This window comes from Puma concolor, chromosome E1 (assembly GCF_028749965.1).
Source record: "Puma concolor isolate L17-30 chromosome E1, mPumCon1.1.hap2, whole genome shotgun sequence".
Classification (NCBI taxonomy): Eukaryota; Metazoa; Chordata; class Mammalia; order Carnivora; family Felidae; genus Puma; species Puma concolor.
In genome coordinates, this window is record NC_141680.1 from 24,397,591 (window position 1) to 24,424,893 (window position 27,303).

Genomic DNA, 27,303 nt, shown 5'->3' on the forward strand with positions numbered 1-27,303 from the left:
ATTGTTGTTTGATGGTCACTTCTATGGAGGTTTGGTTTAGGACATTTTGTGTGGAGCAAAGGCATAGCTTTTGTTAAAAAACAATTTCTTTGATGGAGGACTCACTGCTTTGGTGCACTCCAGTTGCCAAAGACATCCGAAAACTATCTTTTATCAGAGTGGACACTCTGTGCTGTTTTCCACAGCTTTAGCACTGTGACTGATATTAACGTCTGCCCATCTGCAAGGATGTGAAACGTTGACACAGTTCAGCCGAGAGGTCTATTTTAAGTGGCATAGTTGGGGCGCCTGGGTGGCGCAGTCGGTTAAGCGTCCGACTTCAGCCAGGTCACGATCTCGCGGTCCGTGAGTTCGAGCCCCGCGTCAGGCTCTGGGCTGATGGCTCGGAGCCTGGAGCCTGTTTCCGATTCTGTGTCTCCCTCTCTCTGCCCCTCCCCCGTTCATGCTCTGTCTCTCTCTCTGTCCCAAAAATAAATAAATGTTGAAAAAAAAAAAAAAATTAAGTGGCATAGTTGTCACCGGAGCCGGATTTTAATGCAGTTACTGGAGAGCATCTTTCTTCCAGCATCAACGCACACATACACACACCCTGGAGTTCTTAGTAAAAATTCTAATAGGTTATGCAGATATATTTATTAAAAATAATGCTAATGTAGTCCTGGGGCACAATGATTCCAAGAGGGTGTTTGCAGCAGATTTCATTATAATTACTTAACAACTAGATAACAAAGGTTTTTTTGTTTGTTTTTGTTTTTTAACTTACAGAGTCACTAAATAGGAAAGGAAAGAGTAGGGCTAATCCAGTAGAGACTGAAGCTGGTATCAATCTTCCCTAAGCATTTGTGTGGTCAGCAGCCTTGGGCAAAGCTTGTCTCTAAAGGGTTAATCAGGACCCAAAGTGATTTTTGCACTGAGCTCCTCTGGCACCTGCCATGATGCCTAAAGGCATGGGATTCAGAATATAGCAGAACCAAACAGTTTATTAAACTGTTCAAATTGTTAAAAATGATTAAAAGCCAGTTAAAGATTTTCATAAACACTATTCCAAAATGTTAGTTTTAAAAATGTTACTAGCAATGTATGCATTCCCCTTATGTTCCTCCCCCCCACCCCCCATCTTTTAAAATAAACCTGAACACCCAGTGTAAAAAACACTTCAGGGAGAGCCAGGAGTCAACCATTTGAAAAGAAAGGTGAAGAGGGGAACAGACGGTGTGTAGCAGATGCTGGTACTGCTCAAGGGGCTGCTGATGCAGGCTTTGGTGGCATTATATCCCCCAGTAAGGCATCAGGTGTCGGGACTCTTTCTCATAAACGTCTGGAACTATGCCATAAGGTGTCTGTACCATTTTAACTGTCGACTTCCCAAAGAGCTGGCGCTCGTAGTCTATCAACTGCCTCCAGAAACCTACGTTGGGCCTGATGACAGGCCTACGGGCTTTCACCCAGTTGTACGCCTCCAGCAGGCACACACTGTGGAATTTCATCAGGTAAGCGATGCAGAGAGTGGCCGAGCGGCTCACCCCCGCGGCACAGTGCACCAACGTGGCCCCATGCTTCCTGCTCACACTGTGGATCTTGTCGGCCACAGTGTCAAAGTACAGTCCAATGGGGGCATGGGGCATGTCAGCCAGAGGCACTTTAACATATTCAAATTGGGGCCAGTTGAAATTGGGGATCTCAATGGTAGCATTAACGATGCAGGTGATGCCACGAGCTTGGAGGAGGTGCCGGTTGGAGGCCACACTGCCTCTGCCCAGGAAGAGAGAGGAGGTAATTTGAGCGATGCCTCCTATGTCTCCCTCAGAAATCATCCGAGGGGCCATGAGAGTCCGTGGGAGCGTGCTGTGACCTCTGGAGCCCATGAAGATGCCAGCAATCACACTTGCATCGTTGGCAGCAAGACCAGAGGGTTTTGTGTTCCTCCACCAAGGAATCCAAAATCAGTGTCCTTCCTGCAAAACACAGGTATCTGTCAGTACTTTAAATGCTATCGATTCTTGATTCATCATGGCCTTCTATAGTTTTGTGGAATGGGAAGGTGAAAGGATTAGAAGTGGTCATTTTCTATAATAGACTCCATTCTTTCAAGGATGTAGACAAATCATTTCCTATTGATTAACAGGAAAAGTAGCCTAAAATCAAGGTTAAAACTCAGCTCTCTGGTGATTCTATTAAAAAAAAAAAAAAAAAAAAAAAAAGAGGCACTAAATGGAAATAGTCATTCTATTTTAGAAATAGTCTAAACTCAGAAACATGCCCAACTGGTTCCTGAACAGCAATCCTGCAGGGCCTTGCTCGAACTGAAGGGAGTGGTGTTCCTTGGTAATTAGGAAGAAACGAGAAATTCTGATCACTCCTGTAGCCATGTTCTTTCATACACTTCTTGCCTACTTATGCTGCTATGATTGCTATTATCTTCCTAAACCTAGTTCTAGACATAGCAATCTTATAAAGGTATAAAAATGATCACATTAGGTAATATATTAAAGGAACTGCCTTTATGAACTAAAAAGATACTGAATTCACAATGAGTTCCAGAAAAGCCAGGACATTTGGTCACCTCAGCCCTTCCTTATTTAAAAAACAAAATAGCTAAATAGTAACTTGTGCTGTGGTGTCTCCATGGGAATAACCCAAGGCACTTTGAAGGCCATGATCTCAAAAATACAATAGTCTCGGGCCACCTGGGTGTCTCAGTTAAGCGCCCGACTTCAGCAGGGGTCATGATCTCACATTCCGAGAGTTTGGGCCCCACATCAGGGTCACTGCTATCAAAGCAGAGTCTGCTTTGGATCCTCTGTCCCCATCTCTCTGCCCCTCCCTAGCTTGCGTGCTCTTAGCAGAGCATGCAACTCTTGATCTCAGGGTTGTGAGTTGGACCCCCCAAGTTGGGTATAGAGATTACTTAGATGAGTTACATAATTTAAAAAAATACATTAGTCTAAGTTCATGAGCAATTTCGGCTGACCTGACCCTGGGTGTGGTTAAATGAGAACGTCACCTTCCGCAGACAATTCTCAGCAGCAAGATGAATCCCACTGGCTTCAGATGCGTGTTGAAATTAAAATGTAGTTTGATATTTGAAAATCTACATTTAAATTAGTAGAGTATTTGACATAAAAGACTTTAATATTATATAATGCCCATAGAGTAAACCAGTAACAAAAGAAATGGAAAATATTGGTTTCCTGAGATTTCAAGACACATCACTTTCTCACACTGCTTTATAGTCTGGGCCCACTGGGAAGTGTGTTCATCCCCACCCAGGGTAGGGTAGGGGCACCTAAAGTGATTTCAGGTGAATAAGAACACTTTCAGTTCCACGTACAGAAGTGGTGCTGGAGCCACTCACTTGTGAGGAATCTGGTTACTCTGCAGTCCTGGGTCAGGATCTGGAAAGTCCTAATTCAGAGTGTTGATCACAGTGGATACAAATCAGATCTGCAGAAAGACAAAGAGGCAACAATGTAGCCAATCAGGAAGTTCAAAAGAATTCCTCCTGGGTTTTTACTACTAAATTGGGTTTGACTGGAACAAATCTAGGGAGTGGAAAGCACGCTAAATATATCTAGATGTGCATTTAAAGGATGTGCCAGTTTGGAAGTATCAATCTAAGTCTCAGCTTTTTGTGAATGACATGTAACCCACGGTGTGACAAACATTAAGTGCAGTTTGGGCCATAACAAGTTTTTTGAAAGGAAATGTAAGGCACTGCTCAATGGGCCCAGAAGAGAGGCAGAACAAGCTAGAGTCTCTTCCACGTGCCCTCAGCTAAGCCAGGCGCAGGGGGCCAGCTTCACAAATGCTACCTGCAGGAGGTGCTGGTGCTGCGGACAGCATCGGAAATCTCATTCTCTCTTCCAAATTGGACATCTTAGTTTTTTGTTTATGTAACAGTATGATGACCACCAACAAGCATTGTTAAAAATGGGTTCCTCCCCTACCTGTCCCTCTGCTTTTCCCAGGTAACCATCACATTTAACTTTTTCCACAGCTCTGTTGAGGTATGACTGACATACAAGTTGATACACAACTTGACCAAGTGTACAATTTGAGGAGTTTTCAATTTTTGAATTCTTTTTTATTTTTGGAGAGAGGAAGAGAGAATGTGTGCAGGGGAGGGAGAGAAGGAGGGAGAGCATCCCAAGCAGGATCCACACTCAGCATGGATCTTGATCCCTTGACTCTGAGATCATGACCTGAGCCGAAATCAAGAGTCAGATGCTTAACTGACCGAGCCACTCAGGCGCCAATGAGTTTTGAATTCTGTGTATATTCGACACACCATGATCTCAACATAATTTGATCCATCACCACCTCCAAATTTCCTCACGCTCCTTTATAATTCATTCCTCCCTCACCCTCTAGCCCCATTCCCAAGCAACCACTGATGTTTTCTGTCATTATTTTTACATTTCCTAGATGTTTATAAAACAGAATGATAATATAGGTTTTTTTGTTTGGCCTGGCTTTCTCACTCGGCATAGTCTGACATTCCTCTGTGTTGTTGCATGTATCAACAGTTCATTCCTTTTTAGTGCTGAGTAGTATTCCATGGTATAGATGGTTTATTCACTTACTGATGGAAACTGGGTTGTTTGTAGCTTGAGGCTATTACAAGCAAAGCTGATGTATAAAATGGTGTAAAACATTCATATATAGGTATCTGTGGAGGTATGCCTTCCTTTCTCTTGGTTAAATACCTAGGACTAGAAGGGCTGGATCATCTGACATGTTCCTATTTAACATTTTTGAAAAGCTTTAAAAATAGTTATAGCATGCGGCTTGAGGGGCAGGCTTCTAATTAAACACACATGGATGTAATAAGCATCCATTGTCATCCTCTCCCTCCTCTCCCAGCGAGGAACTTGGGATTAACTGTTAAGTGCCCAGACATGTATCTGGTGTCCTGGTTTTGGTGGCTGCCACCAGGGGACCCACTCACTGCCTGCCAGCTCTGGTGGTCAGCAGGGCTTGCGCCTCTGCACCCCATGAGATTGTTGGAACTGAAGAGACTTCAGCTGGCTACCCCCAGGGCACTGCACAGACAGCCAACTGAAACATACCCTCTGCCTTTCTGTGAAAAAGGCTATTGCTTGTTCTGGAGCTTGAGCCTCTGGTGGAGGCCAGGGGATACCGTCTCTGTGCTTTCCCTCTGCCCCACTCTAGGTCTCCAGTATCTCCTGGAAAGGAACTTGTATACCTGTCTGGTGCCCTGATTTTTGTGACTGCTGCCCAGGGGGGCACCTGTCTGGTGCCCTGATTTTTGTGACTGCTGCCCAGGGGGCTTGGCTGGCCAGTGGGACAGACAACTTTTGCAGTCCCACAGGATTATTATGTATATCTGCGTATGTTAAAAGCTGCTGACTGAGATCCTCCCCTTTAGAACATGACCTGTCACATGGCCAACTACTAGGAGCCACTAAAAATAAATAGGCTGCTTGGACAATCACAAAGGTTTGAGAGAAAACCAAAACTAAGGCAGTATTGAACAATCAGGTTTATCTCCTGCACGAGGCCACTCCTTCAAGACTGGGAGAGGTGGCTATCTAATGCATAGAAATCAACACAGAGTTGAGGAAAATAAAGAAACAGGAATATGTTCCAAATGAAAGAACAAGATAAAATCTCAGGAAACGAGATTGAAGTGATTTACCTAATAAAGACTTCAAAATAAGAGTCACAAAGATGCTCACTAAACTTGAGAGAAGAGTGAACACAGAGCTTCAACAGATAGATGATATAAGAAAGTACCAAATAGAAATCATAGCACTGAAGAACACACTAACTGAACTGGAAAATATACTAGAAATGTATTAGAGGGTTTCAACAGGAGACCCGTATGACACAATCAAAGCAGCAAAAGAATGAGAAAAGTGAAGACAGCTTAAGATACTTATGGGACAACATCAAGTGGACCAACATTCACATTATAGAGAAAGTAACACAAAATGTATTTGGAGAAATGATGGCTGAAAGCTTCCCTAACCTGGCTGGAGAAGGAAACAGATATCCAGACTGAGGAAGCTCAGAGAATTCCAAAGAAGAACCTAAAGGGACTCACACTAAGATAAATTATAATCAAGCTGTTGAATGTTAAAAGACAAGGAGAGAATAAAAGCAGTAAGACAACTTGCTACATAAAAGGGAACCCCCCCCCCAAGAGTATCAGATTTTTTAGCAGAAACTTTGCAGGCCAGAGGGGTGTGGCACAACATATTCAGGGCAGTAAAAAAAAAAAAACTTCCAAGAATACCCAGCAAAGCTGTCATTCAGAAGTAAAGGAGAGAGTTTTCCAGACAAGCAAAAGCAAAGGAAGGAGTTCATCACCACTAAACTAGCCTTGCAAGAAATATTAAAGGACTTCTTTAAGCCAAAAAGAAAGTAATGGGAAAACACGTAAAAGTATAAATCTCACTGGTGAAGGTAAATATAGTAAAATTTAGAATAACAATGTAAAGGTGGTAGATTAATCACAAGCTAGTATAAAGGTTAAAAAAACAAAAGTAATAAAATTGTAAATACAATAATTAGTTAAGGGATATACAAGATAAAAAGATGTAAAATGTTGGGGCGCCTGGGTGGCTCAGTCGGTTAAGCGTCCGACTTCGGCTCAGGTCATGATCTCATGGTCCGTGAGTTCGAGCCCCGCGTCGGGCTCTGTGCTGACAGCTCGGAGCCTGGAGCCTGCTTCGGATTCTGTGTCTCCCTCTCTCTCTGACCTTCCCCCGTTCATGCTCTGTCTCTCTCTGTCTCAAAAATAAATAAACTTTAAAAAAAAAAAAAAAGATGTAAAATGTGACATCAAAAATATAGAATGGAAAAAATGTATATATAAAGTGGGGGGGGGGGAGGGAGTAAAACCATAGAGCTTTAGCATGTATTCAAACTTAAGTTGTTATCAGCTTAAGACAGACTCTTGTAAGTTGTTATAAATAAGCCACATGGTAGCCACAAAACAAAAGCCTATAATAGGTACACAAAAGGTAAAGGAATCTAAGCATACCACAAAATCATCAAATCACAAAGACAAAAGTAACAGAATTTACAAACAGCCAGGAAACAATTAACAATAATGGCAATAAGTATGTACCTGTCAGTAATTAGATATAAATGAACTAAATTCTTCAATCAAAAGATAAAATGGCTGAATGAAAAAAGACTCATGTTGCCTACAAAAGACTGACTTCAGATGTAAGGACACAAGCATACTGAAACTGAAGGGACAGAAAAAGACATTACATGTAAATGGAAACCAAAAGGAGGCTGGGATAACTATATTTACATCAGACAAAAAACACTTTAAAACAAAGGCTGTAATAAGAGACAAGAAGGGCATGACATAATGATACAGGGGTGCCTGGCGGACTCTGTCGGAGTATGCTTGAACTCAGGGTTTTGAGTTCAAGCCCCATGTTGGGCTTAGAGATTACTTTTTAAAAACATGAAAAGTAGTTATGTACCTAACATAGGGACACCTAAGGATACAAAACAATATTAATAAACCCAAAGGAAGAAATAGACAGCAATATAATAGTAGTAGGGGACTTTAACACCCCACTTTCAATAATGGATAGATCATCCAGTTCAAAAATCAATAAGGAAACATTGGCCTTAAACAACACCTTAGACCAGATGGACTTAAACCCAAAAGCAAGAGAAAACATATTATCAAGAGCACATGGAACATTCTCCAGGATGGATTATACATTAGGCCATAAAACAAGTCTTAATAAAAGAAGACTGAAGTGATATCTAGCATCTTTTCTGACCACAATGGTATGAAACTAGAAATCAATTACAGGAAGAACACTATAAAATTAATAAATATGTGGAGATTAAACAACATGCTACTGAACTAATGGGTCATGAAAAATAAAAAACTACCTTGAGACAAATGAAAATGGAAATCTAGCATACCAAAACTTATGGAATACAGCAAAAGCAGTTCTGAGAAGGAAGTTCATAATGACAAATACCTACATCAAAAATCAAGAGAGCTCTCAAAAAAAATCTAACTTTACACCTCGAGGAACTAGATTTTAAAAAAAGTCCAAAATTAGTAGAAGGAGGGAAATAACAAAGGTCAAAGCGAAAATAAATGAGACTAAAAAAAATAGAGACTAAAAAGACAACAGTGGGGCGCCTGGGTGGCGCAGTCGGTTGAGCGTCCGACTTCAGCCAGGTCACGATCTCGCGGTCCGGGAGTTCGAGCCCCGCATCGGGCTCTGGGCTGATGGCTCAGAGCCTGGAGCCTGTTTCTGATTCTGTGTCTCCCTCTCTCTCTGCTCCTCCCCCGTTCATGCTCTGTCTCTCTCTGTCCCAAAAATAAATAAACGTTGATAAAAAGACAACAGAAAAGATCAATGAAAACTGAAAGCTCGTTCTTTAAAAGGATAATAAAATTACAAGCCTTCAACTAGGCTAAGAAAAAAAGAGGACTCAAATTAATAAAATCAGAAATGCAAGAAGTTATGACTGATACCATAGAAATACCAAAGATCATAAGAGACTATTATAATTATATCCCAACAAACTGGACAACTTAAATGGACAAATTCCTAGAAACATACAACCTGCCAAGAATGAATCATGAAGAAGTAGAAAATATGAATGGACCAGTAACTAGGAAGGAGATTGAATCAGTAATCAAAAACTTTCCAACAAACAAAAGTCCAGGACCACAGAGCTTCACTGGTGAATTCTACCAAACATTTAAGAATTAATACCACTCTTCTCAAACTCTTCCAAAACATACAAAAGGAAGGAACACTTCCAAACTCATTTTACAAGGTCAGGATTATGTTGATACTAAAACCAGACAAGGACATCACAAGAAAATTACAGGCCAATATCCCTAATGAACATAATACAAAAATCCTCAACAAAGTATCAACAAACTAAATTCAATACATTAAAACAACAATACATCACAATCAAGTGGGATTCGTTCCCCAGGGATGCATGGATGGTTCAACATCTGTAAAACAATGTGATATATCACAATGAGGTATCATTAGATATCTCATAGTTATAGTTAGAATGACTATTATCAAAAAGACAAGAAACAACAGGTGTTAGCAAGAATGTGGAGAAAAAGGAACCTGTGGACACTGTTGGTGAGAATGGAAACTGGTGCAGCCACCATGGAAAACAGTATGGAGGCACCTCAAGAAATTAAAAATACAACTCCCAGGGGCAGCTGGCTGGTTCAGTCGGTAGAGCATGTGACTCTTTTTTTAAAAAATTTTTGTATGTTTATTAATTTTTGAGAGACAGAGCACAAGCAGGGGAGGGGCAGAGAGAGAGGAAGACACAGAATCCGAAGCAGGCTCCAGGCTCTGAGCTGTTAGCACAAAGCCCAACGCAGGGCTCGAACCCACAAGCCGTGAGATTGTGACCTGAGCCAAAGTCAGACGTTCAACCAACTGAGGCAACCAGGCGCCCCAGAGCATGTGACTCTTGATCTTGGGGTCATGAGTTTGAGCCCCTCATTGGGGGTAGAGGTTACTTAAAAAAAAAAAAAAAAGAAAAGAGGAGTACCATATGATCCAGCAGTCCACTTCCAGGTATTTATCTAAGAAAATGAAAACACTCACTTGAAAAAACATACGCACCCCCATGTTCATTGCCAAGACACAGAAACAACCTGAAGATCCACTGACAGATTGAAGAGACAAAGAAAATGTGGTATAAATACACAGTGGAATATTACTCAGCCATAAGGAAAATCTTACATTTGAGATAACATGAACACATCTTGAGGGAGATTTGCTAAGTGAAATAAGTCAGAAAAAGACAAATACTGTATCAGTTGTATGTGGAATCAAAAAAGAAAACAAAAACTGGAGCTCACAGATACAGAAAGCAGACTGATCATTGCCAGAAGTGGGGGGAAGGGGCACTAGATGGGTGAAGGGCGTTTAAAGATACACTTCCAGGTGTAAATAAATCATGGGGATGTAATGTACAAATTAATAATACTGTATAGCATATTTGACAGTTGCTAAGAGTAAATCCTTAAAATTCTCATCACACACAAAAAACTTATAACTATGTATAGTGATGCATATTAACTAAACTTATTGTGATCATCATTTTATACTAATAGAAATATCAAATCAGGGGTGCCTAGATGGCTTGGTTAAGCGTCTAACTTCAGCTCAGGTTATGATCTCGAGGTCTGTGAGTTTGAGCCCCAGGTCAGGCTCAGTGCTGACAACTCAGAGCCTGGAGCCTGCTTCAGATTCTGTGTGCCCCTCTCTATCTGCCCCTCCCCCACTCATACTCTGTCTCTGTCTCCAAAAATGAATAAACATTAAAAAAAATTTTTTTTAATAACTTGAAAAAAAAGAAATATCACATTATGTTGGGGGCACCTGGGTGGTTCAGTCAGTTAAGCATCCGACTCTTAATTTCAGCTCAGGTCATGATCTCACAGTTCATGAGTTCGAGCCCCACACAGGGCTCTGCACTGACAGTGTGGAGCCTGCTTGGGATTCTCTCCCCCCCCCCCCCCCCCTTACTCTGCCCTCCCCTGCTCATGCTGTCTCTGTCTCTCTGAAAATAAACTTAAAAACATTTTTTTAAAATCGTTATGTTGTACACCTGAAATGTTATATATCAATTATACCTCAATAAAAAAAATAATAAAAGTTATAGCTTCATAATGGAGTGGTTCTCAAACTTTAACATGCATCAGAATCTTGTTAAAACACAGACTGCTGAACCACACCCCAAGAGTTTCCACTTCAGTAGTTCCAGAGTGGAGCTGGAACTCAGTAACTGGCATTTTGTAGGTGATGCTGCCAGTCAGAGGACACATCCTGTAGAGGTCATCCTGTAGAGGTCAATGCTGGAGTGAGCCACCCAGATTCCCTGCTTCAAGACTGGGGCACTCAGAGTGCTGGAACACAGAGATCCTAAGTCCCTCCCCAGAAAGAGCCCTTGTCTGAAGGGTCCTGCCCCACCCAAGGTTACAACTTTCTTGGGGACCCCTTCTGATGGCAGCATACATGAAGTGTATAGGTGAGATCACATCCTGAAGAGAAACAAGAAATAGTTGCATAAGGAAATGTGTACAGATGTGTGTGTTAGTTGTAAATGGAAATGGGCAGAACTTTTATGAGAACATCCTGTCCTGCCGCAGAACACAGTCTCGTGCCACTTCCAAGTTTTTCCCTGGCACGATCCTAGTGATTTAAAAAGCAAAGTCACTGCAGTAACAAACACAGAATTAGGCTCTCAAACTGCTGGTGATCACTCCCTTCCTGAATGTGGAAAATCTGGAAGATGCTAATCAAATTTCCAACCAGGTTACTTGATTACTGTCTAATTAATAGTGACTCAGTCTTATGGTCTCCCAAATCATCATTCTGTTTGGGAAGTCACTTGCCCTCCTGAGGAAAGGGTTCCAGACTTGCTGGTCTTTTCATCAAGGATAAGTAATGGGTGGCCTGGAAGCCTAACTTACTCTGTTAACTCTCCTTTGTTGGGCAGTGCTAAGCCACTTGGTACTGCAGAGACAACAGATTGTGAGTCCTCAGGGCAGAATCCAAGTGAGACAGACATGATGCTCCCTCCCTGCTGCTGCTAGTCAGTCTTGTGCCAACAAACCTGCATAAAATGCTAAAGCTAGGTCCAAGGTTTAGAAAAACAACGTCTGCCAAAGAGCACTCAGAGGGCACAAATATAACTGATGCTCCTCTGACAAACACTCCTGACCCGTTTTACAGATCAGAAAATAGAAGGTTCAGAAAGCGTGAGATGATTTCAACTTAGAGAAGATACATAACAGAACCAGGAAGAGAACCAAGGTTCCGGGCTCCTAGCTCAAGCCCACACACCGCCTTTCTGTGAGACTGTGGGGAGTGGCTCAGCACCTGCCTTACAGCACTCCCAACACCACCAGCCGACGCCTTCAGTGCGTCCAAAGGGTCTTGGATCTGCCTACGAAGAATGTGTGTAAGTGCTACTTACAGAAATGCCCAGATGGGCTGAGCTACTCCAGTTTCTCCTATCGCCCAGAAGAGGGACATACTGCTGCAGACCCAGGTAGCTGTCAGGACACAGAAAGCTCCCTGACAGCAGAGGGACCTCACCAAGGAGCAGCTCCACAACAAGAAGCCCTAGTGTCAGCGCCAAGCTCAGGAGAGTCTGATCATGAAGGATACATGTGTACTCCATCACAGCTTTGTCAAAATCAACTTAGTAAATGTGTACTGGAAGACAGAGGAAGGGCATCTATTAGCGGAGTAAGAGACTGAGCCATGGTTGAGGGATCAAAGACTGCAAGGTACTGAGTGAACATACCACTCCCCCTGCAGCACACTTGTCTCTGAGATGACCAGAGAGCTCGCCAAGGAATGGCCATGTCGCTGTCCATGGTGTTCAACTCAGTTCTTCCAAGTTGCTCTGGCGCTGCATTTACTTCTTGGAGGGAAAAAATGCTTTCCTGGCAAGGGGAACGGGGGTGGGGGAGGTGTGTGATGCAAGACAAAAAGGAGGAGCTGTCCTAAGCCAACCTCAGAGAGGTACTTTTTTGTTTACAAGTTACAAGAAACGTCTTGCTGGTCTGAATAATAACCATCAAAGCACTAAAGTGCTAAGCAAAATGCAGAATTAGCGTCTGTCCAGGTGGCCTGTAATCTCAGTGCATAAGCTATTAACACCTGATAGCTCCCTGCACTGGAGAACTCCTGGGGCACCAGCCTGGAGTTAGCACTGGGTATCCATACCTGGAGCTACCTGGAGTCACAATCTACTCAGAGCATCCATCCCCAGGCCATAGGGGCTAGTTTTCCTTCTTCTTCTTCTTCTTCTTTTTTTTTTTTTTTTTAAGTCATAGCAAATAACCACTAGCATTAGCAATTAAAAACTGAAATTGTATCTACTGCCTTCTCTCTTCTCACATTGAATAAGCAGAAAATGGCCATAATGATGCTAGAAATGACTGTGTTAAATGATCTAAATTATTTTTAACTTTAGGAATTTCAGAAGGGCATAGTATATACTGGAGGCCTGCAGAGTTATTTTTTTAATACCTGAAAAGCGTATGTAATCACATTTTCTCCTTCAGTTAAATGTTCAAGGTTTTTTTTGTTTGTTTTTTAAGAACTAGATAAAGTCACCCTTTTAAAAATAGAAGCATGTTAGCCTCCACTGCCATAAATAAATAAATGTTACTTTTCTCATTAATATTCATGATTAAATTGGAAATGTGTTCCATTGGGGGAAAAATTAAAATACTCTTACAAATAAAAATCATAATGTAGCAATCTTTCAACCCTTCTGATAGCACACTAAGAATAAAATTCAAACAAATGCTGAGTTAGATTTGTATTAAAATAAAATGAGGGGCACCTGGATGGCTCAGTCAGTTAAGCATTCGACTTTGGCTCAGGTCATGATCTCACGGTTCATGGGTTCAATACCCCCGTCGGGCTCTGTGCTGACAGCAAGGAACCTGGAACCTCCTTCGGATTCTGTGTCTCCCTGTCACTTCCCCTTCCCCACTCTGTCTCTCAAATATAAACATTAAAAAAAAATAATAACTGAAATAAAAGATACTCACAATCTGTTCTTGCTCATCTGTCAAGCTTTAGTAATTTGGCTAAACCACCTCAACATCTTACTTCTGGAGGAAGGGTTGTTTTTGCTTTTCCCACTACATAAATTAACTGATAGGAAGGTGTGCTGGAATGAGGATAAATATCCATAATACATACAAAGCTAACAACAGAGACACCATTCTGGTTTGGCCACAGATATTGCCCCAGTGTGACACACAGAGCACATGTAATGTGCTGTACGGCAACTGCCTGTGTAGTGATCTGACTGGCCATCTCAATGTGCTCATGTGGACCACCATCCCAAGAACTAAAAGTCCAATCATTTTAAGGCTGTAACCAGCTGCTGGATGGAGAATATACCACACTCCAAAGAATGACATGGGCAGTCCACCTGAAGAGAGCAGGTTTATGAAGTTTAGCTCCAGGGGCGCCTGAGTGACTCAGTTAGTTGAACGCCCAACTCTTGATTTCTTGGCTCAGGTCATAATCCCAAGGTCATGGGATCAAGCCCCATGTCAAGCTCTGTGCTGAGCATGGAGCCTGCTTAAAATTCTCTGGTATTCCCTCTGCCCTCTCCCCCACTTGCACACTCAGAGATTATTCCCGTGTATGGAGAAGAGACTGTCAATAACTATAAAAAGTGAGAACACATACTTATTTTTGGTATCCTGGGGTAATCTGTTCATATTTGGAACTGAATCTTTTAATTTAGTCTTCATCCACTTAGGTGTTTAAATTACTTGTCACTCATTCACATAACAGTATTTACTGAGTTCAAGTCATGTGTTCAACACTATTCTAAGTGTTGTGAGGATTGTGGCAAGATGTCTTTGCCACAAATGACAATATCTCCCCCATCCCACTTGAACTTCTTACTGTGTGACCAACTCACCCTGAAGAGTACAGCAGGAATAACCCTTCTGAAGCTAGATTATAAACGTGGCACACACTTCTACCTTGTTGTCTTGGGACTTGCTCTTAGGACCCAGCTGCTATGCTCAACAGGGTTACCACGTGCAGAGGTCATACATAGGTCTTCTAGCCAGTGGCCCAGCTGATAGCCAGGATCAGCTATGAAATATGTGAGTAAAGACAAATTGATGACTCTAGCCCCCAGCCACTGAGTCACCTACAGTCTTTGAACATCCCACTAGAGGCCCCAGACATTATGGAGCAAAGACAAGTTGTTCCCACTACATGAGGTCCAAATTCCTGACCTATAGGAATCTGTGAGCAACATAAAAAATGGTTGTTTTTACACCACCGAGTTTTGGAATGGTGTGCTATGCAGCAATAGCTACAACAGGGATAAAAAGGTAATATAAGCCATCACCCTGCGCTAGGATTTTATCACCCTAAAGAGATGATACAAGATACACATATAAAACTGTTGAATAACAATAAAAGATTGACTAACATTAAGTGAGTCAAATGAGCAGTGCAAACAGTGGGTGCCTTGGCAATTCAGAGAAGGCACGGGGTCAAAGCAAAGTAAAACAGTCGATGGGGCTGGAAAAGAAAGCTGTTTCTTGGGGAGGTGCCTCATAGATGATACTATCATCCTTTTTCTCCAATCCATTTAAAACATACTGCCATTCTTGCTATTCAAGAGCCTTCTTACTTTCAGATCCCAAATGGAGAACATAAGCCCTTTTCTTTTTTTTTTTTTTTTAATTTTTTTTTCAACGTTTATTTATTTTTGGGACAGAGAGAGACAGAGCATGAACGGGGAAGGGGCAGAGAGAGAGGGAGACACAGAATCGGAAACAGGCTCCAGGCTCTGAGCCATCAGCCCAGAGCCCGACGCGGGGCTCGAACTCACGGACCGTGAGATCGTGACCTGGCTGAAGTCGGACGCTTAACCGACTGCGCCACCCAGGCGCCCCAACATAAGCCCTTTTCTACAAACCCTCACTACAAGTATGATCCAAAACCCAGCAGTGCCAACCTGGAGTTTAACAGAAATGCATAATCTCGGGCCCCGTCCCAGACCTATGGAATGGGATTCAACAGCTTATCTATATACACAGTAAAGTGTGAGAAGCATCACTTTCAACCTGCCTTGGTCTGTCCCGCTGGACTTGCTGGAAAAATCTCAAATGCCTGTTTTGTTTAAGCTACATAAACACAATCAGCCTCACATGGATCAGTATCCTTCTGCTGTCATGGTTCCCAGATGAGGAATCAGAGGTAAATGGAGGTTAAGAGGCTTTGCCAGACTCTACAGAGAAAAGTAGTAACCCCACTGGGGCCAGAACCCCTTTTCCATGAGTTGTCTGTTGATTAGTCATACAATCTGACCACAACAGGTCAACTGATCTAAAGACTACTAAAATGTCCCCATTTCATTGGGGAAGAAAATAAAAACTGCAAAATTAAGGAACATAAGGCCAGTCTGATTGTGCTTTATCTATAATCTGGATATGAATCTAAAAAATCCTAAACTGCTATGTGGTATGAGATAGTCTTAGGGTGTGAAAAAATCTGATAAACCTGAACCAAGAAAATGCTTGCAAAATCCACAATCATATTTAAATTTGTTTGGTGATAACTAGCAACCAATTTGTGGCAAAGCCTATAAAATCTTCAAGGAGTTAGTGGTAAAAATTAAATATGACTCATAGATTCTTGGTTAAGCAGTGAACTTTGATTTATATAAGTCAGAACATCAACATGCAGAATACTTAAAAAGAAAAAAAAAAGCATAAACAGCAATTAAACCCAAAATAAGTATAAATGTGCCTCAAAACTGCCAGTCTACTACCTTCTGAGAGGCAAGACTATGAAATCTCAAAAATGCAGATTTTTTTTCATAAATAAGATCTCAGTCCTTGAAAGTTCATTATTACTTTAAGGAAGACAAAAAAGAATTTATAAATCAGCATGAAGTTCACAGAACTAAGAGGTCAACATTGAATAGCTGACCTCCCTTTGATCATTTTATTCCCATGTCTTATTGGATGTAACAACATCCTTAAAACCCAATCAGTGAGCTTCAATTTTCTCCCTACAAGGATTTCTTTATCATACCTATGTCCCAATTCCACATTTTGGGGGATATTATAGCAAATTAACTTCATTTATAAAGTACTGATAAATTAATTTCCCGTTTTTCTTTATAAATTAAAGAAATTAATTACTCACTACAGTTTTGGAGCAGAGTAAGATAACTAGGTAAATCTCTTGAATTAACTAGAAAGAAGGAACCCCGTGAAGCTCCATACCCTTTCCCTGCGTAGGGAATAACAGGCCTACTGCACTGAGGACAACTGGCTGTCTCCCTACAGCAAAGGGTGGAATCAAGTTTTATTTATGTTTTTTCTTCAATATATGAAATTTATTGTCAAATTGGTTTCCATACAACACCCAGTGCTCATCCCAAAAGGTGCCGAACTCAATACCCCTCACCCACCCTCCCCTCACTCCCACCCCCCATCAACCCTCAGTTTGTTCTCAGTTTTTAAGTCTCTCTTATGCTTTGGCTCTCTCCCACTCTAACCTTTTTTTTTTTCCTTCCCCTCCCCCATGGGTTTCTGTTAAGTTTCTCAGGATCCACATAAGAGTGAAAACATATGGTATCTGTCCTTCTCTGTATGGCTTATTTCACTTAGCATAACACTCTCCAGTTCCATCCACGTTGCTACAAAGGGCCATATTTCATTCTTTCTCATTGCCACATAGTATTCCATTGTGTATATAAACCACAATTTCTTTATCCATTCATCAGTTGATGGACATTTAGGCTCTTTCCATAATTTGGCTATTGTTGAGAGTGCTGCTATAAACATTGGGGTACAAGCGCCCCTATGCATCAGTACTCCTGTATCCCTTGGGTAAATTCCTAGCAGTGCTATTGCTGGGTCATAGGGTAGGTCTATTTTTAATTTTTTGAGGAACCTCCACACTGTTTTCCAGAGTGGCTGCACCAATTTGCATGGAATCAAGTTTTAGCTAAATGGAAGTCCAAAGGCAGAGGACCCTGAAGTTATTCTCTTGTCTTGAATTGTCCCCTGAAAAAATTGTCTAATACAATAAGACAATATATATAAATCTTTTTAGATTATATTACTGTTATTTACATGCTATGAGAGAATGCAATGGCCTTGCAACCTCACTCTACTCTTGTTCAAATCAAGAGTTGGCTAACTGGCAGCCAGATCATGTCTAGCCGGCCACATGCTTTTGTACAGCCCATGAGCTAAGAATGCTAAAAAATCAAAAGAACGGTATCTCATGACATATTAAAACAATATGAAACTAAATGACAGTGTTTGTGAATGAAGTTTTACTGTAACACAGATGCATTCATTTGTTACGTATTAACTATGGTTGCTTTCTTGCCACAAAGGTGAGTTAAGCAGTTGCGGCAGAAACTGTATGGCCCACAGGCCTAGGATATTTACTACCTGGCCCTTTACAGAAAAGGCTTGGCTGAAATTATGTTATGAAGTCATCAGAGTATGGCAAAGGAATATTTTCAAAGTGTGGTCCCAAGGACTCCTGCATGTGAGCTTCTGGTTACCATCCATGTTCCGAGGCCCCACCTCAGACATAATAATCAGAATTTCTAGGGGTAAAGGTCTGAGAATTTATAAAAAGGTCTGAGAATTTATATTTCTAGCAAGTATCTTTGTAAAAGGAATTTAAAATAAAACTAAGCTATTGTGGAAAGAGAAACATAATTTACTGTAATTTGTATGAGCATAAATGGAACAAGAAACTCCATAAATATACATTTTTAAAAATTATATTCAAATAAAATAATACAGTAGTTATTTGGACTTAAGACATAATCCAGTATGAAACAAGTTGCATTTCACTTATATTTTGGATTCTCTTTAGCTCAAAGTTTAAACCAGGTAGTTGAGACTCTGTCAAACATTGAATATACTTCTCCAGTTTTTAGCAAGAACCATGTGAAATGAAATACAACTTCTAACCCTGAAAGTTCTGTCCCCTAAACATGACATATGTGATGGTACAAATTAAAGGCTATTGAAGATTTCTGTGTCCTTCTGACATTCATTAAAACTGTACTGTTTTAGGGGCACCTGGGTGGCTCCATCAGTTAAGCATCTGACTCTTTGATTTCAGCTCAGGTCATGATCTCACAGTTTGTGGGTTCGAGCCCTGCTTTGGGCTCTATGCTGACAGTGCAGAGCCTGCTTGGGATTCTCTCTCCCTCTCTCTGCCCTCCCCACTCATGTGCTCGCTATCTCCCTCTCTCTCTCTCAAAATAAATAAATAAATAAATTAATTAATTTTTTAAAAAAAAGGAAAAATGCAGTTTAATTTTAAATAAGCAGATATAAATAAATCAAGTGGGTTGGAGTGAAACCTATCATATTCATGGGGGATGGCCGTCTCAGTGGAGAAGGAAGGGAAGGAGCCCAAGGAAGCTTCAACTTTATAATCCTCACCCCACTTTTTTTAATAAAAGAGAGAAAGTATGACCAATTTGTTCTTTGTAATTTTCTGTATGATTGCAATTTCTAAAAATAAAAATTATTTGGAATAGAAGAAAATTAATTGTAACAAATGGTTGTCAACTCGAACCCACCCCCCCCCCACCCCCTCCAGACTCTGGCCTGCACCTGCTCTTCACATGGGAGCCAGACTAACAGTTGATCTGGTAAGAGAACTTGGCAAGGATACCAGAGTGGCACAATGGCTAAGTTAGTGAAATTCTTAATTATAAATTTTGATTTCAGATTTGTATGTAACTTGTATGCTGACAGTACTCTACTGGATTTTATTTTTATCAGTACTTTCTCAAAACTTCAGGCAAGCTCACCTCATAGTCTCTCTCTTCCAAGCAAGGAAGTTTGGTGCTTGGCATGCTCTCTATCTGCCACATTAAGTGTTTACCAGTCAAAAGAAGCAACATGCTCTACTGGAAGAATTTTCTCATGTGTACCCACAAACTCAAAGACCTAAAGAGTCAAGAAGAGCTGCGCCTAAGGCCTTTGATGCTCAAACTATTCTGAGACAAAGGCAGAAGTTAAGACCAGCAGTTGCATGTGAATTTCAACATTTATTTATTTTTGGGACAGTGAGAGACAGAGCATGAACGGGGGAGGGGCAGAGAGAGAGGGAGACACAGAATCAGAAACAGGCTCCAGGCTCTGAGCCATCAGCCCAGAGCCCGACGCGGGGCTCGAACTCACGGACCGCGAGACCGTGACCTGGCTGAAGTCGGACGCTTAACCGACTGCGCCACCCAGGCGCCCCAGTTGCATGTGAATTTCAAAAGGACCTTTCTGTCCACTGAGACTTTGAGAAGGCAGGGGGAAAAGCTGGCCAAACTGGACGGGAGGTCACTCTCTGTCAGTGCTAAGAGCAAGAATTCGAAGTGAGCTGCGAGGGCTGTGGGTGGAAGTGACATTATGCAGCCAGTATGGCCGTGACCTCAGCACCCACACTCCACCCCCTTCCCTGCAACAGGTGAACACAGAGCTCCTCCGCAAATCACTGCCCGCCCAAAGGGACACCAAAAGAACACAAATAGGATTTCTACCCCCATCACTCAAATGAAGAAGCTCTGACACTACTTTTGATCCTTCCTTTAAAACTTTTTAATTTATAGTTAAGTAGTTTTTATAATCATGATTATTTTAAAGAATCTGAATAAAAACTTTAATACAAAAGTAAAAAAAGTACTCATGATTTATGTAAAGCCAGAAAATGGAGCATACACAGCCATTTTCTAAGATGCCTTACAGAATAAAAAAGGAACTACAAATCTCACATTCCTTGGGCTATTTATTCATCCTTTATCCCTCCAACTAAGAAAAAGGATATCCCTGAGGGTATTTTCTAAACCTACAGAACTGTAGAACATTCTACTCTAAGGACAGAAACAAACTGTTAGCAGTTAATACTAGGCACTATAGATACTCAAAAAATACCTGAATTTAATCATTTAATAACTGTCCTGACATAACCTCCTTATCTCTCTCCCTATCCTCTCTTTCTCCCTTCCTTCCCCTTGCTCCCCTCCCCCAGATCTCTCTCAAGCACACTCGCTGCCACTGCTCCCCCCCACCCCCAGCTTTAAACCCAGCTAGCAACACCAAACACAAGCAATTGAAGTTAACCCGGCAACTGTCTACTCAAAAGCAGAAATTCTCTATTTCAAATCCAGTTTTAATTACCTCTACTATGGTATACCAAGGCAGATGGGGGGGAGTACATTTTAAAGATTGTAAAAGAGAAACTTACCCCATAGCCAAGAAGCTGTGGTTCCTTTGGAAATGCCAAGGAAGCATGAGCCTTGGTCTGTTGCTCAATGCCTTTAAAAGGATCTGCACATGCACAAAGCATACTCAGAGGGTCCTTAGAGGATACTTAAACAAGGACTGGCCTGGGTTGCTGCAACCATCCACACCAAAGCCAGCACTGCTGGTCTACACATTCAGGGCTGGGCACATGGCAGGCATTCACCAGCATAATTCAAGTCACCAAGTCACAGCATATAGTGGCCTGAGAGGTAGGATTCACCCAAAGACATCTAGTCAGGATACCTGGCTGGCTCAGTTGGAAAAGGATTCAACTCTTGATCTAGGGGTTGTAAGTTCAAGCCTCACATTGAGTGTGTAGAGATTACTAAAAAAATAATAAACCCCAAAAAAATTGTTTAAAAAAATAAGACTTCTAGGTAACTACTTATTTTTAATACTACACTTTGTATATTTAAATTTTCCTATAACTACACATCTGTTAAAAAAAAAAAAAAAAGAAGGGGGGGCACCTGAGTGACTCAGTCAGTTAAGCATCCAACTTCAGCTCAGGTCATGATCTTATGGTTGGTGAGTTCGAGCCCCGCGTCGGGCTCTGGGCTGACAGCTCTGAGCCTGGAGCCTGCTTCAGATTCTGTGTCTCCCTCTGTCTGCCCCTCCCCTGCTTGCACTCTGTCTCTTGCATGGTCTCAAAAATAAATAAACATTAAAAAAAAAAAAAAATGAAGGAATGATTCTCTTGGGTATTTGCCAACTAAATAGAGTAGAAAAACCATCTCTGGCCTTTGGGTGGTATGTCAGTCCAAACCATACAATTAAACACAAGGATATATAAATACACTAGTACACAAAGGGCCAGGGATCAGACCACCTAGGTGACATTCATTCATTCATTCACACTGTGGTTATCCAAACACACTGTGGTTAAACAACAAATACTGCAGATTATAAATTCAAGGCTGACACCACTGGAGGAATGTAAATTGGTACCAACTATTTTGGAAATTAGGCATCAGCTAATAAAGCTGCAGATACACACACGTGTGACCCCTGTTCATAACTGCCCTAGACCAGAAACAACCCAGATATCCACCAACAGATGGATAAATAGCTTGTGGTATGTTCATATAAAAATGCACCAATCACAGTCACAGGTAACAATGTGAATGAATCATAAAAAGAAACACCATGCTACAAGAATTTTAAAAAATTATGAGTGGGTATATATATTTACATATATACATGTATACAATGTTGATTCCCCCCAAAAAATACTTAAAAGAATACCTACTTTGATTCCATTTGCATAAAAGTAAAAACAGGAAAACTGTAACTTGTTTAGATATTAATATTTAGGGGATGAAAATGACAGACAAGAAAGGAAGTGATTTCTACAAAAAGGCTAGGTTACCTCTGAGGTGAGGTGAGGGGAGATGCTGTCACTGGGAAATTATAGGAGGAAGGTGCTTCTGTGTTGTTGTTTTTTTTAATTTTTTTTTAACGTTTATTTATTTTTGAGACAGAGAGAGACAGCATGAACGGGGGAAGGTCAGAGAGAGGGAGACACAGAATCTGAAACAGGCTCCAGGCTCTGAGCTGTCAGCACAGAGCCCGACGCGGGGCTCGAACTCACGGACCGCGAGATCATGCCCTGAGCTGAAGTCGGACGCCCAACCGACTGAGCCACCCAGGCGCCCCGATGCTTCTGTGTTCTTAAAAAAATTCATTAACTTATCCATTTACGTTTTATACATTTTTTTCTGTGTTATAATTCACAATAAAAAAGTTAAGTAAATAAAACATTGATGTCCAGGAATTCAGAACCATTACAATTCTGGCCAATGTGGGGAAAGAACATTTCCTCTCTAAATGTCACTCTTGGCCTGTCAGTTTCATGAGGTCAGGGACCTTATTCGCCTGCTACCCCAATATTCAGCACTTAATGATTTTACTTTTGGCATGGCAAAAGTCCTCTAACATATAAACTCTTGATAGGAATTCTGTTTGAACTCACCCATCTCCTGAAACTACTGATTTGAACTGTGCCCACATTAACACTTCCTTTTGTCTCCCAGTGAAGCTTTCATAAATAACTAAAGCTACTACCTTAAATGTTCGCTCTGTAAGTTTATACCCAGGTGCTGTTGCTTTAGCAACACCCCTCCGCCTACCCCACCCCCCACCGCCTTCCACTCCCTTTTATGCTTCCTTATAAGCAAAGAAAAGATGAATACACTAGTATTCCAAGATACTTTTTTAATGGGAAAAATTTTCATTTCAACCGAGAGTAATACCTAGGATCTTAATGATTTAACTGTTTTGAGGTTGTTTAAGAAGGGGCCATTTGCCCATCGTCCTGAGAAATACTACCATGCTACAGAAATAATAAATAAGCCTTTACAACCAGCTGAACTTAAAACACATGCTACCTATTCTAGACAGAAACCAATTCTCTACGAACAGGACTGGATAATTTTATAATAATTCATTTCAATTAAAAAATCACTTTGTGCAAACAGACATAAAAATGCTTAGAAAAGTCTAAGAGGATACACACAGACCGATAAAGAAACACACAGCAGTTGCTTTTGGGAACGATACTCAGAAGAAGGCTTTAACCTTATCTGTGAAGTTTTAATTTTTACACAGAGAATGATTAATGAATTTCTGGTGATAGTGGGAAAAAGCATTTTTAATCCACCTTGCCTTAAAATCCCAGTTGCAAAGGAATTCACCAAACACACATTCCTCCCCTAAAGACCATCATTTAAAAATGCTAAAGTTTTCATGCTAAAGTTTTAAAAGATTTCCTGGGTTTATACACCTGACCAGTTTATCCATATATATATATCCATATATATGTACACAGACACACATTTATGCCATTCTATTAAGGAATATTACAGAAATCGTACCTGCATTCAACCAATATGAAAGGTTTCAGATGAGAACTCAGCATAGACACGTTTGACGCTGACGTTAAAAAGACTTGGAATGAAGGAAACTGTCTCCTGTTTTATGGGGGAAAGCCAAAAATATCAAGCAACTACCTCTCCTCCCCCAAGCGTCAGAAGATGAGTCAGAGCTGGAGGCAGGAATAGGGCCCATGTGTCAAGCCGCCTGTGCAGGGTGCCTTCCTACCTCCAGCCGGCAACCCTCTCCTCCCACCCAGGTCGGGGTCCCTGCCTCAGCCTGTCCCTGACATGAGTTCTCAGGTGTCCCTAGTGAAAAAGAGGCACTTATTTATTCTGGGGGCACCTCGTTCCCTGCATTTCTAAAGGGAGCCCAAGAATGGGAACCTTTATGAGTCCACAACAACTAACAATCACCAAACGCAGCTCAAGGGAGTGAGTGGAACTTCCAGACACACTCACACAACTTTGCAAAGAATACAGCACCTTTGTTCCCTCATTTTAAACAACAGGAAACACGCAGGGAGCAGCTGTGACTTGTCCAGTATCACTTAATTTCGTGACAGAGCTGAGTCTCTCACAAGGAGCTGCTGATGCCTGTCCCCGCCTCTTTGACTTTTTAATTGATCTATACAATCTCAGGGAAGATGTTCCAACATTCCATTATACTTCTGTGTGGCCTTATGGACTAGGAATTCCAGGAAACTCAGGGTTAAGTTTCTTGGTCCACATTCCTTTAAGATCAGTAGAGAATCAGGATTTGGTTCTTTGCCTCCGTTTTTACATCTGTAAAACGGGATGGTAATGCTCTCTACCTACCTCTCCTATAAAACTACAATGAACAGCTAGATAACACATGCCTAATGCCTTGAGGTCCTGCTGGATGAAAAGTACAAGGTAGTTAAAAAAAAAAAAAAAATTCCCTACACTGTAGAATTGCATTTGTGCCTCTGGGATGCCCAGTTACCATAACACTGGCTGGTACCATTGGCAACATCCACCTAAATAAAATATAGTTATACAATCCACTTAAGGCAGCTCCAGCAGGCGACTCCTCTCGCACACAAACAACTCAACTTCGCTTTGAAGCGAGGGTACTTAGGAGAAACGAAAAGACACGTTAGCACGGTGCACCCCAATCTACCACCGCAGAGAACGCTCAAGTTGAGTACTTGGCATTGCTGAAAGTCAAGTTGCTCCTATCAATGCACCAGAAACCTATGGAAGATGCAAAAAGCCACCGACGGCTCCAGTGGCTCAGAGCGGGTGGATGCTGACGGCGGGTGAGGAGGTGGAGAGACCATGGCGCAGCCGGAGAGCAGAGGGTCAGGAAGGAGGAGGAGAAGGAGGGAAGGGGGGCCGACAGGATGCTGGCGAAAAAAGCCCTAGGGCCGGTACGCGGGGCCGGGGCGTCGGCCGCACCGGGGAGCGGCCGGGGGCGCGCGCCCAGATCCGGCGAGGAGGGGGCGCTGCGGAGGGCCCCGGGCCTCACCGCTCCCGGTCGCCCAAAGGATGCGAGAACCGCCGGGGGGGCAGGTGTGGGCACCGACACAAAGTTTCCAGAGACTAGGGTCGCGCGGGGCTCCGGCCGCCGGGTCCTGCCAGCCCCCTGGAGCCGCGTTAGCCTCAAGTCCGCCCGCCCCCGGCCCCGTCCCCTGCCCGGCCCGCGGCCCCCTACCCGCTCGGCCGGGCGGCGGCTGGCGCTCCGTTCTCCTGCGCGGCTCCCGGCTTCTGCGGGCTGCCCGCCGCGCGCGCCCCTCCTTCTCCCCTCCGCCCGCGCCCGGGGCGGGCCGCGCGCACGCTCCCTGCGCCCCGCCGCCCTCTCCCGGGAAGGGGGCGGGGGGGGGGGCGTTTGGGGCGGGGGAGGGGCCTCGGCGCAAGAGGCGCGCTGCGGGGGGGAAGCCGGCGGGGGACGCGCTGAGCGGCGGGCGGCGCGCGTGCGCACTGCGCCGTCCGCCGCCGAGCGGAGCTGCGGGGCGCGCCCCTCCGCTCGCCTGGAGGCCCCTCTGTTCAGGTGTCAGGCGTCCTCTGTGGTCTCAAGTGTTTCACAACATAAGACCCCTATTGTCGCCACTTCAGCGTCTACCTGCAAACCGGGTCTGGGGGGCGGGGGCGCAGGGGTGGTGTACTGGGATACCTTCTGGATGCGAGAGAGTTAAGGACAACAATACAAATATAAAAGGTGTGAAGACTGCAGTAAGTGACTAATCACCGCCTCTCACCCCACCCCCACTTTGTATCCAGCACGAGAGCGCCCAGGAGTTGGGACCAAAGAGTGAAGGGAAAATAAATGGCAACTGTTGGGTGAATTTTGCTTGGGCAGGTACAGTTTCTAGTAACTCTGGGAGACTGTTTTGTCCGAGACTCGAAAGTAGCTACAGATTTGAGTCCCGAGACCGGCAACCCACCGCCAGACACCGCAGGTGCGGTCGGAGTCTCAAAACACCAGATCCACAACCCGTGCCTCCCAAGGTAGAGCCATAAGGCGTCCGATACCTGGCTCAACACATGGATTCGCTGAGGGCTTATCTGCTGTGTCACTGTGAGGGTCTTTTTAAACTTAGGTTTGTTCGTCTGTAACATGAGTAGATGCAAACGGACTTTTTCAGCCCAACCTGCCCCGGCAGGTGAGGGGAGGTATGAAGGACTTCCTCAAAGCTCCGCAGTGAGTCATACACCTAAGGGTCCTGACCACGCCCAGCCAGCCCTTTACTCACCAGACCCAGCTCCTCACCGTTGTAAATCGTTGGCATCAGAACTGCTGAACAAACGAGTAGTCCTAGCCTTGGGGGGAGGGGTTGGGGAGGGAAGTAAAAAAAAAAAAAAAAAGAAAAAGAAAAAAGAAAAGAAAAAACGCGCTTTGGGTTTACGTCTCCCCGGCATCTTCAACCAAAAGCTGAGGCTTTTTCATGCTCTTTCTGATCTCTGACTGGATTCAGCGTCATCCCGTGGGTGCAGGAATGTCTAAAAGTTCTGTTTCCCAGACAAAAATACAACACGAAGGCATTTTAGTGATAATCTTAGGGGAGCTAAAAAGGCCTGCAATGGAGAGATTTTGTTTATTTTTGCCTTCATAAAAAAGAATTAAAACTTTAAAGTTAGGCAAAATTAATCTTTCTGCAAGAGAACAAACCAGAATCTGATTCAGGATGAAAACACTAGGAGTTCAAATCTTGCCTGGGAAAGGCATCTTCCGAGCACTAAACTTCTCCAACATCAATTCATCTAGTGACTTATTTTGACATGCGAACACCAAAATAGCAAAATCTCTAATAGAAACGATTGTATGCCGCTTTACTGGTGTCTCCGCCCCCCCCCCCCCCCCCTTCAGTCAATTCAATGACTCAGCAACACAAATAGATACATCCCTCTTCAGATTCAAGCTTGTTTGTTACACCGAAGGCAGGTTTCCAGTACAGCTCTAGTTAGCGACAAGGAGCTGGGCATTTTCATGGATTATAGGAACTAAGTCTACCTTAAAGAATCATATCCTCATCAGTAAAAAGGAAGGAGGAGGGCTAAAATAGTGTTCAATGTGATGTATGTGTAAAGATCTAGAGATTAAGGAAAAGTAGGAAG

At 42.7% G+C, this 27,303-nt stretch overlaps 1 protein-coding gene across 3 annotated transcripts; it reads right to left on the reverse strand.

Annotated features, from left to right (window-relative positions):
• Positions 1–618: 618 nt before the first annotated feature.
• Positions 619–25,541, reverse strand: DUSP14 (dual specificity phosphatase 14). 3 transcript variants are annotated; one of them, XM_086686702.1, is made up of 3 exons: positions 25,403–25,541; positions 3,356–3,444; positions 619–1,955 (listed from the first exon to the last, which is right to left on the reverse strand). In XM_086686702.1, exon 3 carries the CDS (start codon positions 1,863–1,865, stop codon positions 1,269–1,271), a length of 597 nt encoding a protein of 198 aa, XP_086542828.1. In that variant the 5' UTR covers positions 1,866–1,955; positions 3,356–3,444; positions 25,403–25,541; the 3' UTR covers positions 619–1,268. The 3 variants fall into 3 exon arrangements, with proteins under 3 accessions (XP_086542828.1, XP_086542829.1, XP_086542830.1); XM_086686703.1 differs by lacking the exon at positions 25,403–25,541 and adding an exon at positions 23,728–23,817; XM_086686704.1 differs by lacking the exon at positions 25,403–25,541 and adding an exon at positions 12,316–12,334.
• Between the last annotated feature and the right edge of the window lie 1,762 nt (positions 25,542–27,303).